This window comes from Excalfactoria chinensis, chromosome Z (assembly GCF_039878825.1).
Source record: "Excalfactoria chinensis isolate bCotChi1 chromosome Z, bCotChi1.hap2, whole genome shotgun sequence".
Taxonomy (NCBI): Eukaryota; Metazoa; Chordata; class Aves; order Galliformes; family Phasianidae; genus Excalfactoria; species Excalfactoria chinensis.
The window spans coordinates 22,062,204-22,081,966 of NC_092857.1; the positions used below are offsets into that span (position 1 = coordinate 22,062,204).

General features: G+C 37.8%; 1 protein-coding gene across 3 annotated transcripts in view; it reads left to right on the plus strand.

Annotated features, from left to right (window-relative positions):
- The window catches only part of AP3B1 (adaptor related protein complex 3 subunit beta 1), a 146,338-nt gene that overhangs the window by 105,920 nt on the left and 20,655 nt on the right, over positions 1-19,763 (plus strand). For all 3 annotated transcript variants that reach the window (XR_011905958.1, XM_072359002.1, XM_072359001.1), the window contains exons 23-24: positions 11,428-11,659; positions 12,323-12,407. Coding sequence is in view for 2 of the 3 variants with exons in the window: in XM_072359002.1 (XP_072215103.1) it covers positions 11,428-11,659; positions 12,323-12,407 (317 nt within the window). In the remaining variant the exon portion in view is untranslated. The remainder of the gene's footprint in view (positions 1-11,427; positions 11,660-12,322; positions 12,408-19,763) is intronic.

Sequence of the window (19,763 nt, forward strand, 5' to 3'; positions counted from 1 at the left end):
TTTTTGTATCAAGGAAGGGTACGGAAAAACTGCAAAGGTATCATTTTAATTTTAAAATATCTTTAGCAAGAGACCCGTTGGCATATTCTGTTGTGGTGACATGATGAGTTCTTGAAGCCCTACTAAATATGTGAACTACTATTTGTGAACACAGCTAATGGTGATACAACAGATGTAAGTTGCTTTTTCTTGATTGTAATTGGCCAATACTTAACAAAAACTTGGAATGCACTTTAAAGCAGAACTTCAGAGCAGTATGTAAGGTTTCACTAGAAGATTCTTCACTGATCTGGATCAAAGTTTCCCCTATAAGTTACTTGATATATCGAGTTCCAAATAAATACAAATATTCTGAGAGTCCGTAAACCTTGGAACTACCTAATTATTAAAAATAGGTGACAGTATGAGTAAATGATTCATAATTAACACGTCTTCATTTCTGAAGCGATCAATTTTTTTTAGCTTGGCGTGGTTAAAACAAAAGTAAATAATCAAGTTTTGGTTAACAAATGTAAGAATCCATCTTGTCATTTTGACTTGAAAGGTCATCATTGTGTGGAATTAAAAACCTGATTATCAGATTTTGAGATTTTGTCCACAGATTTTAAACATAAATTAAAACAAAAGATTTTGACATAGAAAGGAAAAAATACTCACGAGGCTAAATCAACTTGTTTAGAGGTATTGGGGATGTTAGTACCATTTCTTCCATGGACCAGTATGCTACTTGCCATGTCACAAGAAACTTAGGCTTGCAATATGAAGTAAGTGAAAGGCAAATCATTACAGTTGTTGAAATATAGCTTTGTGACCTATAATATTTTAAATGATATCCATTCAAAGGTATTCTAACATACTCTGAAAGTTCCTCCTGATGAATGCAGGAAGGTGCATTGGGAACTTGCCCTTCATGCCACCTGCCCCAGAAACATCATAAGGGTTGTTTCTTTGAAGTCTGGAGGGTGGTGTGATACAGATTTCTAACACCAGCATCATCTCAGAGTGTTTTCAGTCCCCTTTTGCCACTATCCAGAGAACACTGGAGGGGCAGGTGACAATTACAAAGCTATTGAGTAATGCCGTGATTTAGTAGCATAAGATCAGAGATAGGTTTTTAATAAATTCACTTTGGTGACAGACCTTATTTTTGCATGCTTTTCTCCTAATAACTTTGTAGTTTGCGGTTATCTTAGTATCTTAAGACTAAAAGATGAACAGTTCTAAAATCTTCCTGAAATAGGGTTGCTAGGTGTGCAAATGTTGAAAATGCATGGTTTAAATCATTGTTCACTTGGCTTAGATAATTTTTCTTTATATGGCTTCACGCAGTGTCAATTGCTGTTTCTAGTCTCTAATGTCTGTGTTCTTGATTTAGAGGGGGCAGCAGGATTATTGAAAGTTGCATTTGTAAGAGCTGTAAAATGGGGTTTTCAGTGGAACAGTGAAGCTCAGGAATTCAGTATTGTAAAAGGAGGTTTCTGTTCAAATTTTTATTATCACATTAACTTGGAAAGTTTTAATGAAAAATGTGCAGAGATCACTACTGTTTTCACGGATGGAACTTTGTGTAACAGCAGCTGCTTAAGATATATTCTTACTGTGTAACTCATAAATTTCAACTATTGTTAGATATGCATTAAAAGTTGCTTTAAAGCTGAAGTAGTTTTAGTAAATGCTCATTTTCACAGTCTTCCTGCTGCTGTGTTTGTTTGAGTGACTAAGAATCTTTGGAAGATGCAGGTGACAATAACAGAAATTATACCAACTAGAACCAGGGTAATTTTGGAAGTACTTGAGTAAAAATAGCCTGCCTAGTTTGTCTTTCATAATCAGCAGAGGGACCTCGCACAGACACAGCTAATAATGAAAGCCACATTCTTAAATTCACTGAACTGATGCCATATATTCTGAGTCCCACTGAAATGTGTACTTTTTAATTTAAAGAAATAAACAGGAGGTTACTTATAAATAAATCTCCATTACTCTAAGCAAACTACAAACTGTAGCAGATGATTGTTTTTTTTTTTTAAACAAAAAATGAAACTTACGGTTAAAAAAAAAAACACTTGGAAAAGCTGTGTTTTAGCAATACTCTAAAGACAACTATAAGTTCATAAACTACAATACAAAGATTTTTTTCCAATTAAAATATGTAAAATGAAGTACAAGGGGAGTATCTATACATCAGCATCATGTGCTAGAGGTACATTCAAGCACATGCAGAGATTCTGAATCAGCACTCAGGAAATGATAACAGATGTCATGCACACTAACTTCAGTGTTGATTTGGGAATTTTGTCTCTGCAGCTGGGTTACTATACACTAACATCAACCTGATAGAAGCCGAAACAACATTCTGCACATTTCAATAAGGATATAGTGACCAAAATTAGAATATAGTCATATAAAACCAGCAAAAGTGGAATTTACATTTTGGCATTTGTAAATACCTATGCTAGATTTGAAATATGGTATCTTACAGGCTGATTTTGCTTTGCCTTGTAAGTAGCAGTGTGTAGTAAGGGTTTCAACTTACCTTATACACTTGACACAAGAGGTCTGTTTCTGGGGAGAAGTTTGAACTAGGTGCTTCTGATGGACAAGGTCAGTATGCAGGAATTGTAATCCTTTTATGTATATACACATACATGTACATATATGCATACTGTATCTCTATCATTTATCTAATCTTTCGTTTTACAGTAGTATATACATAACATATATATAGTTTATACACAACTTGTAACTGCTTGTTTTTGCATACTGGTGCTAAAGAGTATTGTGCTGAAGTATATATACTGACTGTTTACTAAAATCAAAACACTGAATTAGAAACTGTTCATAAGAAGTATTTTGAAGTTATTGAGACTCGGTGCAAAAATGTATATTAATCCCTATCTATAGTGTCCACTATTTCAAATTTGTGATTAGGATGAAAGGGTAGGGCTGCCACCTAGGTAGCTGGTCAGCAGAAGGGCCAGATAACTATACTGAAGAAAATTATTTGTTTTTAAACTGGAAGCACGCCTTTTCCCTGATGCATGTAGTCGTTATTGTCAAGTTTAGAGTACTGCAGTAGCCCTTTTGTGCAGAAAATGTGCCTTTCTGAATTTGCACTAAGGTTTGTGAACACAGAGTTTGGCCCTTTCCTTGATGTTTGTGTGTTAATCCTGATTTGACTATGAGATTATTCCCATTTTGTTGCTACTGAAATTCATTCTTGTGAGGGTTTTACAAAGATTTCACTGATGTGCTGCACTTTTTCAACGTGGAGAAGAAAATGATCCAATATGACCTCATTGTGGCCTTCCAGTACATGAGGGAAGTTTATGAACTGGAGGGAGACAGACCTTTTAGGTGGTCTGACTGTGACAGGACAAGGGGGTTTGGTTTTATTCTAGAAGAGAGATTTAACTTAAATGTTAGAAGGAAATTCTTTGCTCAGAGATTGGTGAGGTGCTGGCACAGCTGCCTGGAAAAGCTGTGGATGCCCCATCCCTGTAGGCACTCAAGGCCAGGTTGGATAGGACCCTGGGCAGCCTGAGCTGGTGGGGGGCTGGGAGTTGGAACTGGATGGTCCCTTAAGGTCCCTTCCAAGCCAAACCATCCTGTGAGTCAGTGATTATAATCATGTGCTACGTTATTCCCAGCATAAGGAAAGGGCAAAGATGGGAGGCCAATAATGAAACAATGTGTTGGTTTAGTTTAATGCTTTTAATGTTATCATACATGCAGAATTAAATATATTTCACTGACTCTCAGTTACACATAAACTGCAGTCTAAGTACAGCCTCAGTCTTAAAAGGCTTGATGAATCTGAAATTGGATTAATGAATTTTCTGCTGTTTGTGGTTAAGTCCTAATTCTAGTTCACAGAATCACAGAATTATAGGGGTTGGAAGGGACCTCTAGAGATCATCGAGTCCAACCCCCCTGCCAAAGCAGGCTCCCTACACCACGTCGCACAGGTAGGCGTCCAGGCGAGTCTTGAATATCTCCAGAGAAGGAGACTCCACCACCTCCCTGGGCAGCCTGTTCCAGTGCTCCGTCACCCTCACTGTAAAGAAGTTCTTGCGCACATTCGTGCGGAACTTCCTATGCTGGAGTTTCAGCCCATTGCCCCTAGTCCTGTCCCCACGCACTACTGAAAAGAGACCAGCCTCGCCACTATGGCTCCCACACTTCAGGTATTTATAAACCTGGATCAAGTCCCCTCTCAGCCTTCTTTTCTCAAGGCTAAACAGACCCAGTTCCCTAAGTCTCTCCTCGTAGGGGAGATGGTCCAGGCCCTTCACCATCTTTGTGGCCCTCCGCTGGACTCTTTCCAAGAGATCCCTGTCTTTTTTGTACTGGGGAGCCCAGAACTGGACACAGTATTCCAGATGAGGCCTCACCAGGGCAGAGTAGAGGGGGAGGATCACCTCCCTTGACCTGCTGGCTACGCTCTTTTTAATGCACCCCAGAATGCCATTGGCCTTTTTGGCTACAAGGGCACACTGCTGGCTCATGGCCAACCTGTCGTCCACCAGGACGCCCAGGTCCCTCTCAGCAGAGCTCCTCTCCAGCAGGTCTTCCCCCAACCTGTACTGGTGTATGCAATTATTTCTACCGAGATGCAAGACTCTACACTTGCTTATGTTAAACCTCATCCGGTTTCTTACTGCCCAGCTCTCCAGTCTGTCCAGGTCTCTCTGAATGGCCGCACAGCCTTCAGGCGTGTCAGCCAATCCTCCCAGCTTCGTGTCATCAGCAAACTTGCTGAGGGTGGCCACTATCCCCTCATCAAGGTCGTTGATGAAGATGTTGAACAAGACTGGACCCAGCACAGACCCCTGGGGGACACCACTAGTCACAGGCCTCCAGCCAGACACCGCACCGCCAACGACAACCCTCTGCACTCTGCCAGTCAGCCAATTCTCGATCCACTTCACCGTCCACTCATCTATCCCATACTTCCTCAGCTTTGTTATAAGGATGTCATGGGGGACCGTATCAAAAGCCTTACTGAAATCAAGGTAGACTACATCTACCGCTCTCCCCCCGTCCACCCAGCTAGTGACATCTTCATAAAAGGCCACCAGGTTGGTCGAGCACGACCTCCCCTTGGTGAACCCATGCTGAGTACTCCTGATAACCTCCTTTTCTCCCAGTTGTCTGGAGATGGCATCCAGCACAAGCTGTTCCATCACCTTCCCTGGGACAGAGGTGAGGCTGACTGGCCTATAATTACCCGGGTCATCCTTCTTGCCCTTTTTGAAGACTGGGGTGACATTGGCCATCCTCCAGTCTACAGGCACCTCCCCAGTTCTCCAAGACCTTTGAAAAATTACAGAGAGCGGCTTAGCAATAACCTCCGCCAGCTCTCTCAGCACCCGCGGGTGCACCCCATCAGGTCCCATGGATTTATGGACATTAATGTTTCCTAAGCACTCACGGACCACCTCTTCCCTGACTAAAGGGAAATCTCCCATTCCCCAGATTCTCTCATCAACCACCGGGGACTGGGATTCCTGGGGGAGAGCCCTTTCACTAAAGACAGAGGCAAAGAAGGCGTTCAGTATTTCCGCCTTCTCAGCATCCCCCGTTACCAGAACACCCCCCTCACTTAGTATGGGGCCCACATTCTCCCTAGCCTTCCTTTTGCTGTTAATGTACTTAAAAAACCCTTTTTTATTATCCTTTATCTCCTTAGCTAGATTCAGCTCCAGGTGGGCTTTAGCCTTCCTGGTCGCATCTCGGCAGTCCCTGACTACATTCTTATATTGTTCCCAAGTGGCCAGACCCTTTTTCCACATATCGTGTACTTTCTTCTTTCTGCGGAGCTTGCACATGAGTTCCTTACTCATCCACGCAGGTCTCCTGGCACCTTTTCCTGACTTCTTAGTTACAGGGACGCACCGATCCTGAACCTGGAAGAGGAGCCGTTTGAATGCTAGCCAGCTCTCACAGGCCCCCTTGCCTTCTAGCACCCTGGCCCACGGGATGGCCCCAAGTAAGTCCCGGAGGAGATCAAAGTTGGCTCTCCTGAAGTCCAGGGTAGCAATCCTACTTTTTGTTTTGCTTCCTCCGCTCAGGATCTCGAACTCCACCATCTCATGGTCGCTACAACCCAAGTTACCCCCGACTTTTACTTCCTTAACGAGTCCTTCCTTGTTGGTGAGAATAAGGTCCAGCAGCACCCCGCCCCGCGTCGGTACCTCGACCATCTGCATTAGAAAGTTATCTTCAATACACTGCAAGAATTGTCTGGACCGCGCATGCTTGGCCATATTGGTCGTCCAGCAAATATCTGGATAATTGAAATCCCCCAAAAGTACCAACGCCCGGGAGTTCCTTAATATTATGAATTAATTCAGTAAAGTCTAAGAACAATACTTCTTGATGTAGACTTACTGGAAATCTGTGTAGGTTTTTATATTTTAAAGGAACCAATGAAAAATCCAAGGGATATAAATTTATTAGGAAATGAGATTATTTAACATTACAGAAGATTCACAAATTGAACTTACCACTATTTGAAAGGATAATTTTAGGCGTGGTTAAAACCACGTAAATATTAGAGTTAAAAAAAAAAAAACATATATATATATATAGAAATAAGGGTTAATTTTGACAACCTTGCAGAAGCGAACTATGAGATTTTCAATACAAATCTTCTTCTGCTGGAGGCCGATCTCTGTCTGAGAAAAAGAAGATCAGTAGGCATCATATAGACATTTTGAATGTTGATTTTTTGCAAGATTTTATAGACAACAATATTATTCAAAGAATGTTGGAATTTAGTAAGAATCTTTGGAACTCACATTCAATTGCCTGAAATTGTTGGCTAATAGTGGTTAAAAAATGTGAGAATTAATATGCAGATTTGCAGTTAGCCTCACTGATGTTCATAATTTAGGGAATTGTGGAGCTTAAGAGTTGGTGACAGTGCAAAAAGAAGGTTAGAATTGTTAGAAATCGAAGGTCTTCATAGCATATTTGACTTTAGAACGTGTTCAGTAGATATACAGCAGGTGAATGAGTCTTCTGGGTAAACTTATTTGAAGTATTTACTTAGATATGATTTGATATGAATTTGATATGTTCTCAAGTGCCTACTGGTCTAGATACACTAACCCAAGTGGAACCACAGTATCCTGTTACTTCTCTAGACTACAGAAAATATGATTGCTTGCGAGATTACACTTCTGTTTGTTCTGCCTCTCCCTTGCATTATGAGAATGCTGTTTATAACACAAGGCTTAAGTATGCTCTGTTTTGGGGTTTTCCTACAGCCTCATGAAATAATACAGGGTAATTTCTTGCTCTCTCTCTTTTTTTTTTTTTTTTCCCTTGCATCTTTTCAAAGAGTTATTAATTGTTTTTGTAAGAGCTGTATATGGCAGACATTGCCATGTGACCATGAGTAATTGGTAATGGAGTAAAAGATTGAAAATATGCTGTCATATACTGCTAGTAGTTGTCTTTCCTTTGCTTGCCTGGATTTTACTTTCTTCTTGTACTGTAATCCTGTGGTTAAGTTATTCCTCTCATTTGAAAGATCATGTAAATGTGTCTGGGCTGTGTGATACTAAGGCTCTTCTCTTAGCTCGTTGGAAGTTACTGGAGCACAGCTCTTTATTGAGTGTAGGAGAGGATACAGCTCTCACAGCTTAGCAGGTCATTCTTGGGTTATGTCATGGATATTGCCAGTAGGAGGTCAGTAAGAGGGACTGCTTAGATTAAATGATTTAATCCACTGTTTTAACAGAATGCGGTTTAGAGGAAAAGAACATAAATATTATAATTTCTAGAAGAAAATATTTTTTCCAATAATAGATGTTTTTACCCAAACATCCATGAATGTTTGAACCAGGATCAAAATTTAATCTGTGTTTATTATTAAAGCATTATTCAAGTAAGGAACAAATGCATCATACAGGAGAGTCTGTTGAGCTCTATTTTCTGTAGTAGGTTTAATAAACCCTGTAGTGCTTCTTACTTTAAATAATAACAGTTTTTGTATTAACTTGAATTAATTATTGAGGACTTACTGAGCTGGCAAAAAAAAAAAAAAGGCGTGTTCATGTGCCAAGGGTTTGCTGGCTTGTAACTGGCTGTGATCTTTATGGATTATTTTTGAGTATCTGCAGTTACCATGGAGGGCAGTCTGGTTCATACCAATAATTTTACCATGTGACATCACTGTGGAGTCCCTACAGCTGTATATTTTAAAAGAAAAAAAAAAAAAAAAAAAAAAAAAAAAGTTTAGCAAGTTTAATCTTAATAATCTTCACCCAAAAAAAGCAGACATGCTATGTCATAAAATAACTATTAGTGACTAGTTTGTATCCTATAAATCTAACTTGAGTTGATAATATGGTCCATTACCAGCTAACTGCACAGAGTATTTTTCATTTTACACTCTTCAGTTACTTTTTAGTGAAGTGTTAAAAAATATGAAGCTTTTCTCCTCTCTAAAATTGCACACTGTCTGTCTGTTATTAGGGAGATAACAGCTCTTATAAATGTTTCAGTAAGCGTTAAGTAGACAGTTATGTGCACTCTCATTCCACGCTTATTTGCTTACTGTAATAAACTGATAAAATATGTGTGGTTTGTCTCTGTGTATCTGCAGGCATCATGAGTCACATAGATTTCCTTTAGAAATAATGTTGTGTCTGCAGAATTGATTGGTTATTTTCATAAACCATCCAAAGGTACACAAATGACTTCTATTATTTAAACATATGCTGTGAAAGATTTGTAGAGGATTATCTCGTGGTTACTAGATGCTTCTTGTTTTATTAACTCTTTGGGGGGTTAGTTTAACCCCAGAATGGTTGTGGGTATCGTGCTGTATAGATTTCTGTAAGCACTGCAATTGTATGTGTTGGAAATTTTAAAATAAAACAAACAAAAAATATGTTTACCAGACTGATACAGCTGCTCAGTAAACTGCCATGCCGTAACAGCAGCCTTTGTCGTATCACAACCATCACTAGCAAGAAAGTGTCTAAAAAATAATACTTCTCCGGAAATAATAAATTCATCTGATAAAAAAACATATTTTATTTACTTCTAGTACTGACATGTTAAATACAACTGGAAATTAATGTTCTATGGGTTATTATTCTCTGTCTGTCTTCTGTGTGTCTTCCAGTTTGTATGGTATGATACAGAAAATAAAAGTGAATTTCCTCAAATTGATAAAATTCTGAATGAAATATGAGAAGCAGTGCTATAGGAGGCTGAGATTAAATTCTCTGAGTAAAAATCACAGTCAGGTTTTGATAAAACTTGAGTCTGTGTCACAATTTAAATGTATTGAGGGAGTTTTACTCAATCTGTATGGATACACATCTACATGTTGAACTTCTGACTACCATCTTCTCATGCTTTCATTCCTATTAATAAATAGTATTTCAAAATAATGTAAGCACAGAGAAGTAGAACGCTTCAAAATACTTGTTTTAACATGAATAAAGTGTATTGCTTAAGCTTGTTAATGAAAAATGGCTGAGCAGTTTTATGAAATAACTTCACAGTTATGTATGTCCAATTCAATCTGAATTAAATGTTTGAAGTCAAAGGATGAGTTTGACTTCATATAAAATCTCAATTCATCTTTTTGAAACTTAAGTTTTATTAATTAATTTTCTTCTGCTGACAAAGGAAAACTAATCAAGTTGTCCCTGAGCACATTGCATAATATTTCACCTGAATGGAGACAATTTACTTAAAATGTAATAATAACTTGATAACTTAATAACAGAGTCAACACTGGGGTTGTGGAGTATCTTTAAATTGATGGATTCTGAAACCGTCTTTTAGCCTTTACACCTGAGGTTACTGATAGATCATTAATCGTATATAAGAAAACTCATACCAGAGGGTTTTTGGTGTTTGTTGTTGTTGTTGTTGTTGTTGTTTTGTAATAAAGAATCAGAAATTGGAAAGTTAAATCTGATGTGGATGTTTTTGTAGATGTTTTTTTCTCAGTCACATCACTAAGTGATTTATATTAATCACAGTCATGCAGTGGCTGGGCTCTACGTGAATAGAAAGCCTTTTTGCCTTTTACTTCATTAATTATTTGTCATTCAGTGCAATACATCTAAATAATCCACCTTCCAAAGCCACTGCTGAATACCCAGTCACTGGGTATTCAGCCACACACCAACCTTGTGTGGTTTCTTTAGCTTTCATCAGTGCAGTGACTACACTTCTAAACATTTAGTAGTTGATCTTTACAGATACTGATCTAAGACAAAATGTGTTATAGCCTTGCTATAACTTTCCAGTTTAGAAGTTGGTGCTCAGACAGTATGGTCAAGTTTGTTATGTGCTCACTAACTTCTAATCCTTTTTCAAAAGGATTCTCTAGAGATGTGTATTTTGTTTCCCATTTCTCTACCACCTTGTAGGTGTAAATCACAGCTCTTACCAGCTTCTCATATTGCTGGAAGTGTGCAAAAAGTCACAGCACCTCAATGTTAAATGTGGCAGTAAGAAAAACATAGCACTCTGTAAGAGTTTCGTAGGCAAAGCAAGTTAAAAGCCAGTTTTCCTTTCTTAAGCGCTTAGCATCTTGAAACATCATTTTATTTGTAGCTGTCTCTTTCACTTAGTTACACATTCAAGGCTATAAATGTAAGGCAAAAGACAGACACTCATAGAAATTAATATCTAAAATTCAGTAGCTTATATCAGATTTCTCAAGCAGGATTTATGTGTTGAGCATTTGGCCTTTTCAACCTCCTTCAACCTTCAACCTGTTTGTATAGCTTTACTTTCTGTACAATTTCTTAACCTATGGCAAGTAAGCTTGTTTGAAGATCATACGTTCACCTTCCTGCTGTTTTGTGCATATTCCTTCCTTTTTCACTCTGGAGCTCTTGACTATGAATCTCCAGAGCAGCAGTATCTCTTGTGGTTTTCTTGTCCACTTTCACGCTGCTATTTCAGGATAGAAAGGACCCAAATGTCCTTTAGATTTCTCTTATTGCTTGTGGCAGTTGTATGATTTAAAAAGTGACAACACTGCTCTGCTCTGTACTCCTGTAGATTTAGTATTAGATTTGGGCCCAGTCTTGAGTTTTGATGTTTAGAATAGAGAAACAACATTATTTTATCTGTAACTTAAAAATTCCATGATTTAATAGACAATAGAGTTAAAGTATTGAAAAGAGATTCAAAACAAGAATTGGGGAAGTACAACAAAATAAAAGCTGCTATTTCTCAGCACCATTAATGTTATTTTTAGACTCTTTTAAAGATACTAACATCTATTAAAGTGCAATAATAGGTAAATCCTTTCATATATCTGGTTTGCCAAAATTCTGATTAGAAAGCAGGCATTCTAGCTGTGTGAGAAGTGTAGCATTTAACTGTAATTTTATCTGTTCTTCTCTTAAAATGTTCAACAACTTGTTTTGTACTTAACAGGTCACTACCCCATCCTTTGTGCCAACAAAAACGCATGAAATGCTTCATCGGATGACTGGAAAAGGATTATCAGCTCATTATCAGTTCTCAAGACAACCATGCATTTTTGGTGATCGTATGGTATCTGTGCAAGTGACATTAACAAATACAACTGATCAGAAGATAGATAATATTCATATAGGGGAGAAGAAATTACCCCCTGGAATGAAGATGCATGAGTTTAATCCAATAGGTAATTGTATTCTGTCTTTAGAATCTTACTGTTTTGCCAGATTTCAAACACAGAAAGTGGTGGTTTTGCATAGTCATACATATTCTTACATATAGATACAAGTCCTTATTCACGTCTCTCTCAATCCATTCATCCTTCAGTATGCACTGATGTTTGTCACAAAAGGCCTGTAAGTAGAAAATGGTAATGCTATTAATCAGATCATATACTCAAAATGTCACCGAACAGTCAATAGAATTCACTTATGTTATGGGGAAAGAATGTGAAAAATTCAGGGATGAACACGCTATCCATTTCAGGTTTATTGAGTTCCACAACATAGTCCTCCTCATTACTGTTTCCCCAGTAATGATTTCATGCTGGTAGCTGTCCTGTCCTATGAAGCTGTTTCTTTTGCAGAAATTAAGTTGTAAATCTACAGTTATAAATCTACAGTTTCTTCCCAAAGCTTGCCTTTCTCATTTAAACATAGATTTATGGTATTATTTGTCACTTCAACTTAGTATGTATACCCTGTTCTTATTATCTCATTTGTGTTTCCAGCATTTGGAAAATATTTTATTAATACAGGTTTTCTAATTGTGTGAAATTTTGGTGGGTTGCATGTGCATTGAAGTGTTCTTCTGCATGCTCACTGTAGCTGTTCAAAATGTTTCTTTATAGAATGCCTTGAGCCTGAGAGATCTGTGACTGTTTCAATGGGCATCGACTTCTGTGATTCTACTCAGACTGCCAGTTTCCAGTTATGGTAAGTTCTCATGGAAGTGGAAATGGAAATCAAACATGCAGATTCGATCTCAAATATAGGCTTGAAATTATGTGTATTAAGTGCAAGAATTCTTTGTCAGGTTGTGTTTGAGAGGCCATCCTTTTCTTTTGGTATAGATAATACCAGGTGGAAGCATCAGCTCCTTTTCCAAGTTAGAATTACATCTTTTCTCAGATTTTGTTTTTATTTCTTCCCCGCTCTTCCTGGGATTCTTTCAATAACAACACCTTGAAGGGAGCAGTCAGATCTGACTAGCATGCTGGAATGTTTTGTATACAGAATTCTAGGATCATAGAATTGCTCAGGTTGGAAAAGATCTTAAAGATCAAGTCAAACCACAACCTAACCACTAACCATAGTACTCTAGCTCTAACAACTCCCCATTGAATCATGTCCCTGTGCACCACATCCGAACAGTTTTTATGCACATCTGGGGATGGTGACTCAACCAACTCCCTGGGGAGCCTATTCCAGTGCTTAACAACCCTTTCTGTAAAGATGTTTTTCCTGATATCCAACCTCAACTTACCCTGATGCAACCTGAGGCCATTTCCCCCGGTCCTCTCACCTGTCACCAGTGAAAAGATACCAACTCCGCTCTTGCTGTAAGCACCTTTCAGATATTGGAAGAGAGCAATAAGGTCTCCTCTCAGCCTTCCATTCCCTGGACTAAACAGCCCCACTTCCTTCAGTCACTCCTCATAGGGCATATTCTTCAAGCCCTTCACAAGCCTTGCTGCCCTTCTTTGGACCTGCTCCAGCACCTCAATGTCCTTTCTGTACTGGGGTGCCCAAAACTGAGCACAGTACTTGAGGTAGGGCCTCACCAGTGCCAAGTACAGGGGCAGCATTACTTCCTAGTACTGCTCACCACATCTTTACTGATACAAGCCAGGATGCCATTGGCCTTCTTGGCCACCTGGGCACACTGCTGGCTCATATTCAGCTGACTGTCCACCAGTACACCAAGGTCTCTTTCCTGCCAGACAGCTTTCCAGCCACACCTCTCCAAGCCTGTAGGGTTTCCTGGGGTTGTTGTGACCAAAATTCAGGACCAACACTTGGCCATACTGAAACTCAAACAGTTTACCTTAGCCCTTTGATCCAATCTATCCAGGTCCCTCTGTAGTGCCCTTCTCCCCTCAAGCAGATCAACACTCTCTCCCAACTTGGTGTCATGTACAGACTTACTGAGGGTGCACTCAATCCCCTCATCAAGATCATTAATAAAGGTGTTAAATAGAAGTGGCAAAACTGTGTGTAGCCAGCTTCTCCATGAGAGTGTTGTGGGGGACAGTGTTAAAGGCTTCACTGAAGTCCGGGCAGACCACATCAACAGCCTTAACTTCATCCACTAAGCAGGACACTTTGTCATAGAATGAAACGTTTGTCAAACAGGATCTACTGTTCATAAACCTATGCTGACTGGGTCTGATCCCCTGGCTGACATTTTGATTGGTCCATGATGGCTCCTGAGATTATCCATTCCATAACCTTCTCTGGCACCAAGCTGGGACTGATAGGTCTGTAGCTACCAGGATCATCTTTCTGTCCCTTTTTGAAGATGGGCATCATGTTTGCCAGATATTATTCTAGTCAATATATTCTCTTTCTAAGAAATTGCAAATCAAAAATGCACATAGTGAGAGTAATTTTGCTATCTTAAGTGCTTGTAACGTATATTTGTGACTTCTGTAACATGACTGTGTGAAATTAGTCCCAAAATTTGCTGACTGGAGAGAATGAAAGCAAGTTGCAGCTGGTCAATTAGATTTTGTCTTATGTGTTTGACTTATGTTTATTACGGCCATTATTGGCACATTCAGGATCCATATTCTGAAGAGTTCCATTGCCTTCTAGGCTAGCAGAAAATAAAAGGCACTATGTGAATCTCTGTGAATCTTTTTTTCCCCCACATATTTGAAAATAATATTTTTTTACATACCGTTGCAAGAATTACTTGTTTCTATACCCAGCAGCAAGAGGGATATTGAATAGGCATTCACACTGCAGCATTCTAAATTAGGGATAACTGTCATTCTTTCAGAAATTTCTGGACCCCTCTTTTCAATAATTTAGGAATTTAATACACAGCTTCCAACTCATAGATTATTAAAGGGAAGAGTAAAAGCTTTTTAATCTAAATGTACCCAAGTGACTTCAAAATAAGCTAAATTTCCTGTTTTAGGGAAAGGGGTGTTTTACTATTGAAAATGTGTATTTTGCCTCCTCGAACCTTTTTCTGCACACATTTTCATTTTAACATATAGTAGTATCTTCAGCAAGGTGTCTATAACGTGTAGTTTATGCTCATCACATTGTTACAGTTTGTGCTGTTTCCAGAATTTGGGGACAGGATTGGACTGTTGCCTGATGCAAGGCTTGTTTGTGAAGGGGAGTTCCATTCCATGCAATACAATTTCATTATTACTTCAAAGTGAATAAATATATTGTTTTTATTGCGAATAAAATATGGTCAGTGTATCAGGCAGGAATGCTCTTTTTTAAAAAAGGACTGACATTATTCTTTCAAATTAATATTTTTAGGATACTAATGATTTGTTTTCAAAACTATACAATTTATTGCTAAGAATCTTAGAAATGAGGAGGATAAGCAATGTAGCATAAAACATTGATTTTATGCAGATCATCACCTTTATGTTTTGGGAGGTCTGCTGTATTAGTGATGTATAAAAACTGATTACTTTCTCCAACATTGCCTAGTAATTGTTTATTATTTTCCTATTAGACAAACAAGACCGATCAATAATCCTGAACACCAACCAGACTATGAGTAACATCACTGTAAATAGATTTGCCTCAGACCTCAGTGGTGTATTCATTTTAATGATTTGGACAATGTGAGTCCAATGACAAAGCTCAAGCTAAGTTTAAAATTAAATTAAGAATAGGAATTGCTTGCTTTGTTCCTTTGCTAATTGATAGGGCCCTGTCTCTTTGAGACTGGTTCTCACTAAATAGTGTAGAAATCGTTAAAATATTTGTTGAATTAAATTTGCTGTTTTACTGTTAAAAATACAGCATAGTTCAGAATTCTGCTGATGTCAGTTTTCTTTGGAGATATCATGCGTTCTGTCATTTTGTGGCCTGTATCAGAGCTCAACTGTAGCCTTCTTAATCTTTTATACTACTTTAAAAGGTTATATCTGAGAGTAAGAATAAGCTGCAAAAGTTTGTTAAAATGTAGTTGAAATATTGTGCATACACAGGTGTCAATATTCTTATATTTTCTGATAATGTATCCTTATGTAAACATTGTCAGTTATTTTGCACTTTTGTTAGAAGCATATTCAGTAATAGTTTACTTGGTCATAATAATTTTCTTTACGTTGTTCTAAAAGGGAGCACTTTGTCTTGCATCAAATGTAATTGATCCTGAAGCAGTGTAATCACAATTACTCACTTTCTTAATTGGCCTGCCCAAAATCAGAAAATGGAAACCGATCGACAGTGTTTAAATCAATAGCTTTGTAGTAATGCTTGTGGGGGTAGGGAGATAGTGGTAATGGCTAGATCAATTGGTCTTAGATGCCAATCATGGACTGTGTGGTTTGCATAGCAAATGCTACCTTTCTGCTTGGGGATGTGCTGCTGTAATAGTTGGTTCAATAAATACAAACTATATGAAGAAAAATAACATGTGTAATAAAATATTTAGATCTCTTTCTGAATTTGTTGTACAAATTAAGGACAATGAAGGTGAAATTGTATTTACAGAGAGGCTGAAAGGGCTGAGCTCAGAAAGACTTCCCCAGTAGATTATATATTCATATGAACTAAAGCTTATCAAGATCACCTATCTAATTAAAAAGAGGTGAAATGCCATTACTTGAAAACTGTTCCTAATCCATTTGTTTAGAATATACATTAGGATGCTCATCTTATGTACTCACAAGGCAAAAGTCTCTTCATTGCCATTTTTTATGTGCATTCTCATTTCAGAGGTATACCGTTTCAGTTACAATGGTGTTCTGCACAATAATGCTTCCCTTGAGTGGAAAGTTAAATAGAGATTGTTGTTCTGAAAAGATATTTTTATTGTTATTGATCCTTTTTGGATCCTACAGATTCAAAAGCAGTTCCTGTTGGAACTTCCTACAGATTCTTAGCTTGTTGAATTGTAATTACCCTTGGTAATTGTTAGCATCACCCTAGTAAGAGACCTCCATCTTTGCTAAGTAGGTGATCATCAGTGAACTGAGGAGAGTTTGGAATCCTCAGCTCCCTGGAACAGGTCCTTGGTTTTGCAGACTAACTGTAGTATAATCCACTGACTGTAGATTGTATTTTTTTCCATTATCCGTATTTCTGCCTTAGTGTGTTTTTCTCCTGAATTGTTGAGATAATCATTGTCTTAAAAATCTTATCATTCTCTTTCTTTATTTTTATTATCTGGTTTGTCACAAAGGTTTAGGAGCTTAGCCATATCAGAATTTGGCATTGGATCCTTGGAATGAACACATTTAAAGCCCTAGAGAAGGAAGGCAAGGAAAGCTACAGAGGCAGGAAGTTACAGAACATACATGCTCTTAGTGCTGTTTTGCATGTATATATTTAGAATTTCAAGTTCCTAGCTGTGTTTGCAAAAGCCAGGTAAAACTCTGAAGTGTTTTAGGTGTTTAGTGAGTGACTCGGAGTGAAAGGGAGGTGTTCCATTCACAACATTGAGAGCTGAAAAAAAAAAAAAAAATGGGCAGGAAACTTGTCCTTACCTCCTCTTCCCTTTGTTTTTCATCCCCTCTTTTTGCTCCCTTAGCACTTCCCAAAGCTACAAAAGAGCCACAGCTTTGGATATAAAATTAATTTACAGAGAACCTGTTTTCATCTCCCCTGATATCTTAAAAAGTATGCAGGATGTTATTCTGTTGTCTCTGGAACACTATCACATAGAGAAAATGTCTGTGCCCTGCATCTCTTCATCTGCACCTACTTTTCTCAAGGCTTACATGCGAAAAAAAAAAAACAAACAATTAGGGCTCCCCAGGAGAAAGAGAAGTGGCACAGAAGCAACAACTTTGTGCCTTTCATTCTTACTCTGAATAATGAGATCATGGGAAAGCAGTGTGATCTGTGGCAGAGATTTTTATAGGTATGGACCAGTCACCTAATGCAAGACAAATATTACTGGAAGAACTAGAACCCTGTACATACTCTTCTCCTATTGCGGTGCTGTTACGAGAGAAAGGAACCATCTGCTCACCTTATCTACTCTGCCCTGTATAAGGAGTAATCTGCAGATTACTGTAGAAGCTGTTGGTATTGCAGGGAGAATCTAGCAACATCCTAAATGAAATTCACGAAATCCATGATCAAAATGAATGAAACCTTATTAATCTACTTTGTGCATTTAACCTTACTGTACACACTTTTGTTCTATATTTTGTTTTCCAAGACAGAGGGAGGTTTTTTGCAGTATGAGATTCTCTTATCTATCTCTAGGTTGGTGTGGGAATCTTCCCAAGAAGAATTTCTACCTGCAAAATAGAATACACGATAAGGATCAGCTGGGTAGCTGTATTTCATTTGAGTATAAAAATACATTCAAATTACATGCCTACACAACATCATCTGATTAAAATTTTGTAGTAGGATATGTTATGGAACGTATTAAAAGTTAATGTTAGAGAAACAGGACTGACTTCACATCAGTCAATTGCATTTTTACTTGTTTCTTGCTGTTTCCTTCCCTAATGCTTTGTCAGCAGATCACTAAGTTGTTTACAGATGTTGGATATTAAGACAAGCAATCCTGTACTCTTCTCTTTACTTCATTACTCTAAAGTAGTCAGTTGGCCCAGTTCCAGAAAGCACATATATTTAGATAGATAACTGACCTAAAGAAAGCAAGGCTGGCCATGAATGTGTACACTGATTTTTTCTGTTTCTCAAGTCTTTTTTTTTTCATGTAAAAGTAGAATGTCATTTATACTTTCAGCAAGAGTGTATGAGCAAAGTCTCCCATACTTCTTTTTTTTTCCCCAGGAATTTAGTGTGATGTTCTACCTCTTCCATTCTACTTTTTAATCATTTGTGAAGGTTTTTAAGTATAAGACAAAAATAGTGAGCTGTTTTTCAATAAATGTATTCTGAGTCAAGCATGTACCACTCTGCTCCCCTGGGAATAAAAAGAAGGAGAAGCATGTAAGTAGCAAGAAGACTATTGCCCAGCCTCTTGCTAAAATAATAAGCTTTAAAAATTAAGACTGCCATCTGAAGAGTGCTCATTTGTATTAGTTCTAAAGATTTCAATTTTTTTAAAGGGGACGTTTTAAAAAGGGCTTTTTTCCACAGGTCATTTGTTAAAGAACTTCTCCCTGTTTACCTTTTGTAGCCAATCTTTTTTCAAGTAATAGCAAGAGCAGTAAGGAAAATGGATATCGGTTTCAAATGACAGGGGCTAGCTATTCCCATTGCAGCTATATGTAGGAGAGTTAAAACTACATTGTCTATAGGATTTAATGTTTGTCTTGCAATGTCATCTGTCATGGAGCTGGTGTTCTCCTGTGGGAGTATTATCTCTTTTCATTTTTTCATCTTCATATGGGTACATCAGAACATAAAACATAAACATGATCCTTTGAATTACATCATGAAAGTTGTGTTTTACAGAAGACTTTTACAAGTATATCATATATATATTTACAGTTTATCAGTTATTAAGACAACAATAAGCATAATGATGCCTAACTATCTGTGCCCAAATTCACAACTCAAAACATAAAAGACATTGCTATGTAATGGTGAGGTATTATTCTCAAACATCTGAGCTTTCTTCTGCAGACTTTTCCCTGAGAGTAAGTGTTTCACCAAGGATGTATCTTATCAATTTTACTAGCTAATATCAGAAAATGCAGTCTCAAAGTTTTGAAATTTATAAACTTTTATGTTTTGGTGGCTTGAGAAACTATTTTCTGATAAGCTGCTTCAGCTTGATTTCTCAGGAAAATTAGAGCATCACCACCTAAGAGATGTTTTAGTGCAGCTTTAGCCAGTTTTATCTAGTTCTCTGCTACAATTTTTAAACATTAACGTGCTCAATCTTTGAACCATTTCTTCAGGTTTTTATCTGAACATTACTTATACTGATTAATACCCAAAGTATGAAAAAAATATGTTAAATATGCTAGATTTTTGTAAATTAAATATTTGGGGAAATTTCTCATTGTTGTACTGCATGAGTCAATTTTATTATTAAACATAGCTTTTAGATATCTGATGTGATTAATATCCATCTTTGGAAGTACTCAGAGCTCAAATGAACAAGGCCTTGAGCAATGTGAAGTAACGTGGCCTTGCACTGAGCTGGAGGTAGAA